Source organism: Microcaecilia unicolor, chromosome 2 (genome assembly GCF_901765095.1).
Source record: "Microcaecilia unicolor chromosome 2, aMicUni1.1, whole genome shotgun sequence".
Taxonomy (NCBI): Eukaryota; Metazoa; Chordata; class Amphibia; order Gymnophiona; family Siphonopidae; genus Microcaecilia; species Microcaecilia unicolor.
This window is the reverse complement of record NC_044032.1, coordinates 644,320,711-644,333,333: the sequence shown is the minus strand read 5'-3', so window position 1 is coordinate 644,333,333 and position 12,623 is coordinate 644,320,711. Positions and strand designations below refer to the sequence as shown.

General features: G+C 45.7%; 1 protein-coding gene across 7 annotated transcripts in view; it reads left to right on the top strand.

Annotated features, from left to right (window-relative positions):
• LARP1B (La ribonucleoprotein domain family member 1B) overlaps positions 1-12,623 on the top strand; it is a 603,652-nt gene that overhangs the window by 195,146 nt on the left and 395,883 nt on the right. For all 7 annotated transcript variants that reach the window (XR_003940744.1, XR_003940743.1, XM_030191742.1 and 4 more), the window contains one exon: positions 3,717-3,885. Coding sequence is in view for 5 of the 7 variants with exons in the window: in XM_030191742.1 (XP_030047602.1) it covers positions 3,717-3,885 (169 nt within the window). In the remaining 2 variants the exon portion in view is untranslated. The remainder of the gene's footprint in view (positions 1-3,716; positions 3,886-12,623) is intronic.

Below are 12,623 nucleotides of genomic sequence, written 5' to 3'. Positions count from 1 at the left end.
CGCCCTGGGTGAGTACTGCTTCGGTACATCCCACCAGTCTATGGATTGATCAGCATGATGATATGGAAGGTAAAATTATGTATCATACCTGATAATTTTCTTTCCATTAATCATAGCTGATCAATCCATAGTCCCTCCCAGATATCTGTATTGTTTATATTCTTGTTGCATTTCAGGTTCAAGTTTAGTCTTCAGTTCCTGTTCAGGAGGACTTCGTGTTCAAGTTTTTCAATGGATTCTTCAAGAGTTGAGACGAATTTGTGTTACAGTGAGCTGCTGCATTCCTCTCCCCTCCGTTTTACGGGGCTGGATTGAGACTTAAATTCTGCCGGCGCTCCCTCCCGCTTCGTGCGGCAGTAGGGCAGCTTTGTACCCCTCCCGCTTCGGCGGTGTTAGGGTCAGTCAGCTCCTGTTGCGGTTGCAGGATAAGCCAGATCCCCCCGCATCGGTGGGGTGGTGTCCCTCCCCCGCTCCGCGGGGATGAGCTGGACGGATTCCCCTCCCCCACTTGTGTGGGGATGAGCTGGGTTAATTCCCCTCCCCCGTTTCGGCGGTGGTGAGCTGGGCAGAGTGTCCCTTTGTGGGTGTAATTCTCTAAGTGCTGAGTCCTGCGGATGGAGCTTGGATATCGACATACTGAGGAGTTTCCGGCAGCACATGACCACATATAGGGAGGCAAAAGGATTGCTCTCTATCTCCACCTGCTGGTAGATGGACACAACCCACCAGTCTATGGATTGATCAGCTATGATTAATGGAAAGAAAATTATCAGGTATGATACATAATTTTACCTTAGAGACATGGAAAACAATTAACATAGTAAATGACGGCAGATAAAGATCTCTACGGTTCATCCAGTCTGCCCAACAAGATAAACTCATTATATGTATACCCGAGTTTGATTTGTCCTTGCCTTTCTCAGGGCACACACCGTAGAAGTCTACCCAGCACTGTTCTTGTACTAAGTTCTGTAGCTAACTTTGAAGCCTCTTAAACTTTACACTCCAGCCTATGACCCAAGTATCATAGTAACATAGTAAATGACGGCAGATAAAGACCTGAACGGTCCATCCAGTCTGCCCAACAAGAGAAACTCATTTTACATGGTATGTAATACTTTATATGTATATCCGAGTTTGATTTGTCACTGCCTTTCTCAGGGCACAGACCATAGAAGTCCGCCCTGCACCAGTTTTATTCTCCAAATACCAGCGTTGCCACCCAATGTCCTCTAACATTCCATAGATCCATTCCTTCTAAACAGGATTCCTTTGTGTTTATCCCATGCATGTTTGAATTCCATTACCGTTTTCATCTCCACCACCTCCCGCAGGAGGGCATTCCACATATCCACCACCCTCTCCATGAAAAAATACTTCCTGACATTAGTCCTGAGTCTGCCCCCCTTCAACCTCAATTCATGACCTCTAGTTCTACTGCCTTCCCGTCTCCGAAAAAGGTTCCATTTGCGGATTAATATCTTTCAAATATTTGAACGTCTGTATCATGTTACCCCTGTTTCTCCTTTCCTCTAAGGTACATGCAGCATCTTCTCTCTCTCTCTCTCTCCCCCCCCACCCCTCATCCAGAATCTCCTGTCTCTTTCTCTGCTTTCCATGTAATGTCTCCTCTTCCCCTCTCTCTCTGCCCCCTGTCCCCGCCATGCAGGATTTCCTCACTCCTTTCTGCCCTACCCCAGCCATCTAGGATCTCTACCTGCATTTCAAGGGTTTCAAGGGTTTCTTGACTTCAAGGTCCTATCAGGTCATGGCGAACTCCCACACTTCAGAACCGTGGAATGCTTCCTGTGGGGTCCCTCAGGGTTCGCCCCTTTCACCTACCCTGTTCAATATTATGATGATGCCGTTAGCCACAGCACTTGCAAACCTAAACCTCAACCCTTTCATCTATGCGGATGATATTACAGTTTACATCCCTTTTCAATCCTCAATATCAGAAGTTGCCAACCTCATAGATGCATGTTTCACCACTTTAGAACACTGGGCCAAGGTGTTCCGATTCAGGCTCAACAGGGAAAAAACTCACTGTCTCATCCTCTCGTCCACGTACGCTCATGTATCTGACACAATGCTTCCAGTACTGGGCTCGGCCCTCCCGATTGCCAATAGCATGAGACTTTTAGGAATACACCTGGACTCACATCTCCAGCTGGCTGATCATGTACACTTGGTTACCAAAAAAATGTTCCAGGCAATGTGGAGGCTTCGGCGCATCAGATACCTCCTTCCAAGAGACTTGTTTCGTACCCTTGTCCACTGGCTGGTCCTATCCCACCTGGATTATTGTAGTGGTATTTACGTGGGTTGTCAGGCTTCCTTATTGAAAACGTTCCAAACGGCTCAGAACACTGCGGCGAGGCTCATCCTTAAAGTAAGACGTTTTGAACATGCCGAACCCCTGCGCTTTAAACTTCATTGGCTGCCTGTACATGAGCGAATTGCTTTTAAGATCTGCTCCCTAACTCATAAAATCATCTATGGGACTGCACCGGAATACATGCTCCCCTTGATTGACCTTCCGCCTAGAAATGCCAACCCTGCCGCTCGGTCCTATCTCCATCTTCACTTTCCGAACTGTAAGGGAGTAAAGTACAAGAAACTCTTTGCCTCGTCCTTCCGTTACTGGAGTCCCAAACACTGGAATATGTTACCTCATCACCTCAAAACTCAAGAAGACCACGGCCTTTTTAAGAAGTTGTTAAAGACATTCCTCTTTGCTAAGACTTACCCCTCAACTTGCAATGTTGATTAATGTATCCTTGTCCCCTTCCCTATCTAGTTCACTCTGTTAGATGCTTGTATTACCTTTAAGTTTGTACTTTTATTTAATTTACTGTAAGCCACATTGAGCCTGCACGAGTGGGAAAATGTGGGATATAAGCAACAAATAAATAAATAAATAAATAAATAAATAAATTTCTTAAAAAAAAAAAAAAAGGATTGTGTATCTTTCTGTACCTGGACTATATTCTCATTGTGTCATACACATTAGGATGCAGAGAAATCTGCTCAAATACCTATGTATTTTCATCAAATGTCTTATTAGTCTAGGAAACGATAAAAATGTCATTGCTTAGAAATTGGTTATTTGGTACACACCAAGGTATTATTTATCAATAAGAGTATAACTAGCATGGCTTAGACTTGTATGCTTAGTTCCCACTCATGTTAACTTTGGAAAACTTCCGCCCCCCCCCCCTTTTCTTAGTTACCTTTTAACTCTATATCCATATTTTAAATTTAGCACTCTGATATTTGCATGGGGATCTGATTAAACATTAGCACAGTTGTGTTCTGTTTTACTTAATTGTGCTGGGAGGGGCAACGTAGGAAGAGTTCTGAAAAAACTGCAGTTCTAAAATGTGTTTGACTTTGACTGCCATGCATATCGGAGATAAACAAGAATTCTTTTTTTTTTTTTATTGAAGTTTTTGAACAATTGCATATTGACAACATCCTCATAACAGTAAACAAGAATTCTTAATGATTTTAAAATATCAGTTGAATGATCTCAAATTATTTGTACTACTGCTAAAAACTTTTAGGTAACTTCTATGTAAATATATTTTTATTGATTGTAGGTATTAGCAGAACTTGATATGTGGCATTTGTGAACCCTGTTTGCCCAAATGTTAAGTTTAAAATGTTATTTTTTTTGTTTGACCTTTTTCCTACCCCGCTCCACTCTTGTGAAGTGCACTATGACTACTTATATGGTTATGAAGAACAGCACGGAGAAAGAACTGAACAAATGTACCCAGCAGAAGTAAATGCCAATATGATGTATTACTATGATGATGGAACCGGTGTACAGATGTATACTGTGGATGAAACCCTGCTGAAAGAATACATCAAGCGCCAAATGTAAGTTGACAGTGTTTTTAAATTGCTGTCAAGAAGTACTACTTTAATTACCTTGAACAGCATGCTAGCAGCCCTCACATGTTGGTAATGCTATCTGAGGGAGCCTGATTCAGAATGGTATTTACAAAGCTTAAGGGCTTTTGAAAATGCTTTTCTAATGTGTGGGCATTGTCCCCTGATATTCAGCTGGCAGTGGTCAGTATTTTTTTTAAATGCAGACCATTGCCGGCTAAATTAGCCCCCAATTTTCCGTTACTTCCGTTAATTTTCCGTGCCCAGGCCATGTCCAGGCACCGGCACGTTCTCCGAGGACAAGCAGGCTGCTTGTTCTCACTGATGGGTTGGTGTCCACGGCAGTCCAGGAACGGAGGATTTTTCCAGCAAAAATCAAAAAAGCTTTAAGACAGCTTCCGGAGTGTGAGGGACTCGCACCGCGCATACGCGGCCATCTTCCTGCCCACCCGCGTCCGTTCCCGCCTCAGTTTTTCTTTTTCCACGGAGGAGTGTGACTGTGTGTCAGTCTCTCTCCCTCAGGCCCAGAGAAAGACTTCGGCGTTTTTTCGCTTTTGTTTGCGCTTTCTTTTTGTTTTACGTCGCCCCTTTGTCTTTTTTTTCCAGTTTTCAAGAAAAAAATTTTTTTCCCTTATATTCTTAGGTTTTTCCCTTTTTTAAGTTTTCTTTCGATTTCGTTGCGGCCTTCTTAGACGGCGCATACACGGTTCTCATTTTTGTGCCCCTCTGTTTTTGCCTCCAGCGCAGTCTTTTTTTCGAAGTCCCTCTTAGCCTTCCTTATCTGCGCTTTGCACTTGTCTTGAAATTCCTTATGCTGTTTCTTATTATTTTCAGTCGGTTTCTTCTTCCATTTTCTGAAGGATTTTCTTTTAGCTTTAATAGCTTCGTTCTCCTCACTTTTTTTTAATTTGCATGAAGTCTTTATTGTCAAATTAAAGAATCAGTACAGAATGCAACAAGAAAGCATTATACACAAGTACATAATTCAAAGCACTACAAGAAACGCCAAGAAATAAGATTCCAAACTGCAAAGAACAGCACAATAGAACTTCATTATTTTATAAACTTTCAGATTTTCCCCCCAAATCCCCCAACTCCCTCCTCCCACCGTCCCTCCAGCCTATTCAGACCACCCAACCACCTTGTTACCAGTCTCTGTCCTCAGTTATACTAAACATTTTTTAGGAAAGGCTCCCAGATCGCATGCCACCTGCAGGTTTGGTTACGCCGCTCCGCTAGAAGCCTCTCCATCTCACAAACATACCTTAATTTAGAAAGCCATCTCGCTATTGGAGGTGTCTTAGACATTTTCCAACAGGAAGCGATTACAATCCTAGCTGCACTTGTTGCATACCTCGTCAATATCTGCTGGTCATGTGAAAGGCTTGCCTCCTTATCCGAGAACAAGAAAAAGGCAGGGTTCCAAGGAATAGGGCATCCCATCCATTTCTGTAATCGATTCTGAATGGATTTCCAGAATGCCCGTATCTTTGCACACGCCCGCCACATATGCCCCATAGTGCCCTTAACCCCACAACCCCTCCAGCACACACCAGACAAGGTAGGGTATATGCGCCGGAGACGCTCCGGCGTCAAATACCACCGGAACAGCACCTTGATAGCATTTTCCTTGAAGGGTACATGAGTGGACACTCCCACCGCTGCCCGTTCTATCCTCTCCCATTCAGCCTCTGAGATCTCCATGCCCAGCTCCCTCCGCCAGCCTCCTCTGTGAAGTGTGTATCGTGGCGCCTGCAGTCTAATACAACTGTATAAGCGAGATATTAAACCACTCGTCGCTGCATGCCCTTCACATATTGCTTCCATAGGCAACTTTTCCCTGGCCACCACCTCCCTGATTGCCTGTGTGGTGAGGAAGTGGGTTACTTGTCGATATGCAAATTCGTCCCTTCCCACTATCGGGAATCGGGCCACAGCTTCAGCGAAGGACAACAATGAATTGCCCTCAAACAACTGTCCCCAGGTTCTCAATCCCTCTCCGTACCATCTGGTGAACACTCCTGTTTCAGTCCCAGGGTAGAACATTGGGTTAAATGCTATCGGGGACAGACGTGATAGCATACATTTTTTCCGGGGAAAGAGACTATCCCAGTATGAGAGCGTTACCTGAATGGCTGGACATGCCCCCTCCCCAATTGATCTAAACGGGCTAGGAAGGCACATTAGTGTCCCAAGTGGTCTCGGACCTGCAGATTGTTGTTCTATGTGTACCCATTGTTTATCGGGATATTCCTGGAACCATTCAATGGCTGCGCGTGCTTGGGCTGCTCGGTAGTACCAGGCCAGGTTAGGTACCCCCAACCCTCCCCATCTTTTATCCTGATATAAAAGAGATCGCGATAGGCGTGGCCTCTTCCCTGCCCAAATAAAACGTACAATACGATCTTGCAAGGTTGCAAGGAACTTTCTAGGTAGCACTATCGGGAGGACTTGGAATAGGTATAGTAAGCGTGGCAACACATTCATCTTAACAGTAGCTATTCTGCCAAACCATGATAACTCCAAGTCCCCCCATCTGTCCAAGTCGGCCGAAAGAACTCTAGCCAACCCTTTGTAGTTTGCTGTGAAAAGGTCAGATAGATTAGCTGTTAAATTCACTCCCAAGTAACGGATTCCTTTCGGGGCCCATCGAAAAGCGTAGGACGATTGTAGGGATTCCACCAACCCTTCAGGTAGTGTTACATTCAGTGCCTCTGATTTCGTCATATTTACCTTAAAGCCAGAGACCTCCGAATATTCACTAATGGCTCTCATAAGATTCGGGAAGACAGCCTGAGGCCGTGTGACAAAAAGCAGCACGTCGTCTGCGAACAAAGCCATTTTATGTTCTCTCCCTGCCACGTTGACCCCAGGAATACCCCGATTTATTCTGACTCTTGAAGCAAAAGGCTCCATGACCATGGCGAACAGCATTGGAGATAAGGGGCAGCCTTGTCGCGTGCCTCTGTGGAGCGTGATCATATCAGAATTGCCCCCATTTACCCTCACACATGCTTTAGGGGATTCATAAAAAGCTTGTATCCAGCCTCTAAACCTCGGCCCGATCCCAAGTGTTTCCATTACCTTATACATAAACGGCCAATGTACTCTGTCAAAGGCCTTCTCAGCATCTAAGCTGAGAAGGCTCAGAGGCCTCTGGTTTTGCTTGGCCAGGTACATTATATCTATCACACGCCGTATGTTGTCCATTGCCTTCCTGTACGCGACAAACCCCACCTGGTCTGGATGTATTATTGCCGGTAGTAAGGGCGCTAATCGATTAGCCAACACTTTGGCTAAAATTTTTACATCGGCATTTAATACTGAAATTGGGCGATAGGAGCCACACTCTGTGGGATCCTTATCTGGCTTTGGCAGTACAGCTATCCATGCCTCCATCATAGACTGTGGCAATGGTTCGCCCCGCCAATCTGATTAAACAGGTCCGCCAGAAGAGGAGCCAATTCCAGAGCAAATTTCTTGTAAAATTCATTAGGAAGACCATCCAGCCCCGGAGATTTACAGGAAGGCAGGCCTTGAATAGCTTTTTGAATCTCAATTGGGGTCACTGGTTCTTCCAGCATGGCGCATTGCTGACTTGTCAGTGAGGGTAGCTCACTGCCCTCCAAGTACTCATTAATAGCCTCTTCAGAAGGGTTAATGTCTTGCGCGTACAAAGCTTGGTAGAACTCCCCAAAACGCCTACGTATGCTTTCTGAGGTGGATAGCATATCACCCTTCCCATCACGCACATGTGTGATAGCACGATCCATTTTACGCCTCCGTAGCTGCATAGCAAGGAGACGGCCTGCCTTGTTGGTGAACTCATACGAGCTAACTTGCCTCCGCGATTGTAGAAAGCTAAGATGTTCGGAATATAAAGCATCCAGTTGCATTCTCGCTCCACGTAATTCCTCCAAAACTATTGGGGAGCCTCTAGCCTTATGCCGCTGCTCCAAATGCTTAATTTTCTGCAGACAACTCGCCAACTGCAGCCGTCGAGCCTTCGCTCGTTTACTAGCTGTTTGCAAGAAAAAACCCCTCAAGACCGCCTTCATAGCATCCCAGACTATGTTTAATGGTGGTCCCGATTCAACGTTAAGTTCCAAATATTCCTTCAACACATGCCTACAGCCCTCTACCACCTCCGCGTCTAGCAATACATTTGCATTTAATGTCCACCTCTTATCCTTAACCTCAGCCTGGATGCCCGGCACCACCACCCATACCGGTGCGTGGTCCGATATAGTCATGCTGCTTATACCCGCCTTTGGGCCTCTCTCAACCAAAGCGAGGTCTAGGAAGATACAGTCAATTCGAGAGTAGGAGGCATGAACCGGCGAATAATATGTATAATCCCTTTCCGTTACGTGGTTCAACCGCCACACGTCCAACGCACCCAGGGAGTACGCTAATGAGCCCAATGCTAATGACTCCTTGTTTTCTCTCTGTTGACCATTTCCTGATCTATCTAGGGTTGGGTTCATAACAGCGTTAAAGTCACCTCCCAGAATTAGTGAACCTTGAATGAATGTGGCGAGAGCATTTTTGATCTTAGTGAAGAAGGGTCCCTGATGATCATTTGGCGCATATACGGAGGCCAGAGTCAAGTCCACCTGATCCAAAACTATGTGTAAAAACAAAAAACGCCCACCCGGGTCTCGCTTAATTCGCTTTACTTGGACTGCAAGCGACGAGTGGATCAACACTGCCACTCCACGTTTTTTGGAGCTGTCAGAGGACGAGGCAAAGAATGCTGTCAGATAGCTAGAGTGAGAGAGGAGTTTTTCATGTACCCTGCGGAGATGTGTCTCCTGCACTAATACTATCTGTGGTTGGAGCTGTGATAACTCCTTAAAAAACTTCTGCCTTTTCTGAGGCATGTTCAAGCCTTTGACATTATAAGATATAATTTTTAAATCAACACTCATATTTAGGTATGCATCCAGGTTGCGCCCAAAGGAGGTTCAGCAGATCTGGCCTCTTCAGTGGTAGGAGCTTCCTCCTGTACACAGCAAATCTTCCCCCCACCCCCCTCCCTCCCTCCCCCCAACCTCCCCCCGTCCCCCCTAGCCCACCCTGACCCCCAACTTGAACACCAGCCAGAGGATCTATGTCCCCTGAATGGGATATGAGAAAGTGACCCACCAATTCCCCAGCAACCCAACCCAGGTGTCCCCCCGCCCGTCCCGCACCCCTCCTTTATCTGCAGCTCTTTCCCTCCTCCTTACGCCCTGTCTCCTTTACTGCCCCATGTTTAACAGTGAGCATTTATTAAATCATCCTATTCAGCTCTTCCATCTATTTCTCCACACATATCTTCCCCTTATTTCTACCTGCCTTATGGCCTTATCCCCCCGCAATTCCCCTACACCCTCCCCCTTCCCTCTCTTTTGAGCTACACAATTAGCATGATATACATTAACCTTAACTCAAATACTGACTTTAGAGTCCATTTTAGCACGCTATAGTTATACCACAGTTGTCCAGCATATCCCATAGATCATCTCAGGGTGACACGTCTGGCGCCAGCCGATCTCTCTGATCCTCCCAGCGTTCATTCAGGTCTCGGATGCCTCTCCTTTTCTTTTTGAGTTGCTCCGTTTGGCGGTCTCAGGAATCCGCTGCCATTTTTGTAATTTTTCTTTCGTCGCTGGCGCCAGCTCCCCCGGGGGCGCTCTCGTTGCAACTAGCCCCGCCGCATGCAGGATTTCCCAAGCCTCCGAAAGCAGTTGGACTCTGTGTTTAGTTCCCTTCAGTTCAAAATTCAGTGAAAACGGGAATCCCCATCTGTATGACGAATGATGTTTAGTTAGCACTTCCAATGCAGGTTTCATCTGGCGTCTCTGTTGTAAAGTATACTGAGAGAAGTCCTGGTACACCGAGATCTTGGCTCCATTGTATTCTAATTCCTGCACCTTCCGTGCACGATTGATGATCTGCTCTTTGACCTCATACTTATGGAATCGGGCGATAATATCCCGCGCTCTGCGTTCTTGTCTTTGTCCTAGGGCTCTGTGCGCTCTGTCCAATTCAATCATTATCGCCTCTGCATCGGGTCCCAGCAGGGTGGCGCACATTGATTTTACTATCTGTGGGACATCTTCTATGTCTCCCCCCTCCAGGACTCCGCGAAAACGGAGGTTATTTCTCCTACCTCTGTTTTCGATATCGTCCAACTTATATGCTAATTCAGCATTCTTTACTTCCAAGGCCCTGAGTTGGGTTTCGTGCTGCTGCAGAGATTCAGAGTGATCCTCAAGCTTCTGCTCGGCTTCTTCAACTCTGCCCCCAGTTCCCGAAGGTCCACGCTCATCACCTCCATGCGTTCCAGGATTTCTTCCTTGGACGCTTTGATGTCATCCTGTATGCTTGTTAAAAGCTGGCGAAGTTCGTTCGAAATGCCTTTTTTTGTCGGGGGCTGTCTGGACTCTGCTAAGGAGAGCGCGGAGTCTGAGTCCGACGGCGAGGCTCGTGCCCGAGAGTCGTGGCGCTTCGGCGTTTTACTAGGCCCGCCGTTCGCCTGTCGCTCAGTCTCTTTATTCCGCGATTGACTCGCCTTACTCATATTTATCTGCTGTGGGAAGTTGATTCTACCCACTTTAGGTCGCCAATAAAGCCGCTTGCCGATTTTATTTGCCGTTTATGGGTGCTACGAGCGGGAGCTCTAGAGTTAGGCTGCCGACATGGAAGGTGACGTCACTTCCTCCCCCGTTCTCCTCACTTTTTAACCACACCGGCTGTCGTTTGGTCTTCAGTCCTCCTTTTTTAATACACGGGATACATTTGGCCTGGGCTTCCAGGATGGTGTTTTTGAACAGCATTCTCGCCTGATGTAAATTTTTGACCCTCGCAGCTGCTGCTCTAAGTTTTTTTTTTCTTAGCAATATATGGCCTCCAAAACTGAACATAATAGTCCAGGTGGGCCTCACCTCCTTTCTTCTGCTGCTTACATCTCTCTTGATGCAGCCTCTTATACTTTTGGCTGTGGCCACTGTCTTGTCACACTGTTTTGTTGCTTTAATATCCTCGGACACCATCACCTCAAGGTCTACTAATAATTTCTATAGTGCTACTAGATGTACGCAGCACTGTATACATTGTATGCAGGTACTTTCTCTGTCCCCAGAGGACTCACAATCTAAGTTTTTTGTACCTGGGGTAATGGAGGGTTAAGTGATTTGCCGAAAATCAGAATGAGCTGCAGCAAGAATTTAACCCAGGTTGCCAGGATCAATGCCCACTGCACTACCATTAGGCCACTCCTCCACTCAAGGCCCCTCCCCCTTTCTGTCTCTCACCTCCTAGGACATACGACTCCCTTGGATTTCTACTCTCCAAATGCATCACTTTGCACTCCTTTGCATTAAATTTTCGTTGCCAAACAGACCATTCTTCTAACTTTTGCAGATCCCTTTTCATGTTTTCCACTCCTTCTGGGGTATCTACTCTATTACAAATCTTGTTATCGTCCGCAAAAAGACAAACCTTACATTTTAACCCTTCAGCAATGTCACTCACAAATATGTTGAAAAGAATCAACCCCAGCACCGATCCTTGAGGCACTCCACTACTCACCTTTCCTTCCTCCAAGTGAATTCCATTAACCACCACCCTTTGACATCTGTCAACAGTTTCTAATCCAGTTTACCACTTTGAGTCCTAACTTCAGCTTATCAAGTTTATTTAAGGGCCTCTTATGAGGAACCGTGTCAAAGGCTTTGCTGAAATCCAAGTAGATTACATCTAGCGCATGTCCTCAATCCAATTCTGTGGTCACCCAATGAAAGAAGTCAGTCAAATTTGTTTGACTCAATTTACCTTTGGTAAAACCGTGTTGCCTCGGATCTTGTAACTCAGTGAATTCCAGGAAATTCTTATCCTTTCCTTCAGCAATGCTTCCATTATTTTTCCAATAACTGACGTGAAGCTTACCAGCCTGTAGTTTCCCACTTCTCTTTTGCCACTTTTGTGAATAAGGACCACGTCCGCTGTCCAGTCCCGTGCGGTACCTCTCCCCTCTCCAAGGATTTATTAAACAAATCTTTAAGAGGACACACCAGAACCTCTCTAAGCTCCCTCAATATCCTGGCTTGGATCCCGTCCAGTCCCATGGCTTTGTCCACTTTCAATTTTTCAAGTTGTTCATAAACACATTCTTCTGTGAATTGTGCGATATCCACTCCATTCTCATATACAGATAGATCAATTACACATATTCCTTCCAATACCTACTCCTCTCAGGTGATCCAATAGAATCTCATGACTGAGGGTATCAAATGCAATGGTGAAATCTAAAAAAAACTGCAACTGAGTCCACCCCTTTAACAAGTAATAGAAGCATATCATCCATCATGCTTATCAGTAATGTTTCAGTACACTTGTCTTGCATTGTTGCTTATAGTTCATCAAATGTTTATGTACTCTCAGCAGGCCACCACCTTCAGGCCTTCCTACAGATATGAACTCGGCTGACACCACTCCAAGAAGAAGACTCCAAAAATATGCTTAAAACCGCTTTATTCCATCAGCAAGGCCAAGACATTTCCTCTTTCAGACACAGTCCTTGGTTACAGCACATATCACCCCTTGTTCTTTCCCCCCGCCGGTCACAGTTTCTGGATACAGTTTAAATCATTCACTGCTTCCCCAGCATGGCCTGATTCCTGGACACAGTTTTAAATCACTCACTGTTTCACCAGCATAGTGTTCTAAACACAATTCAA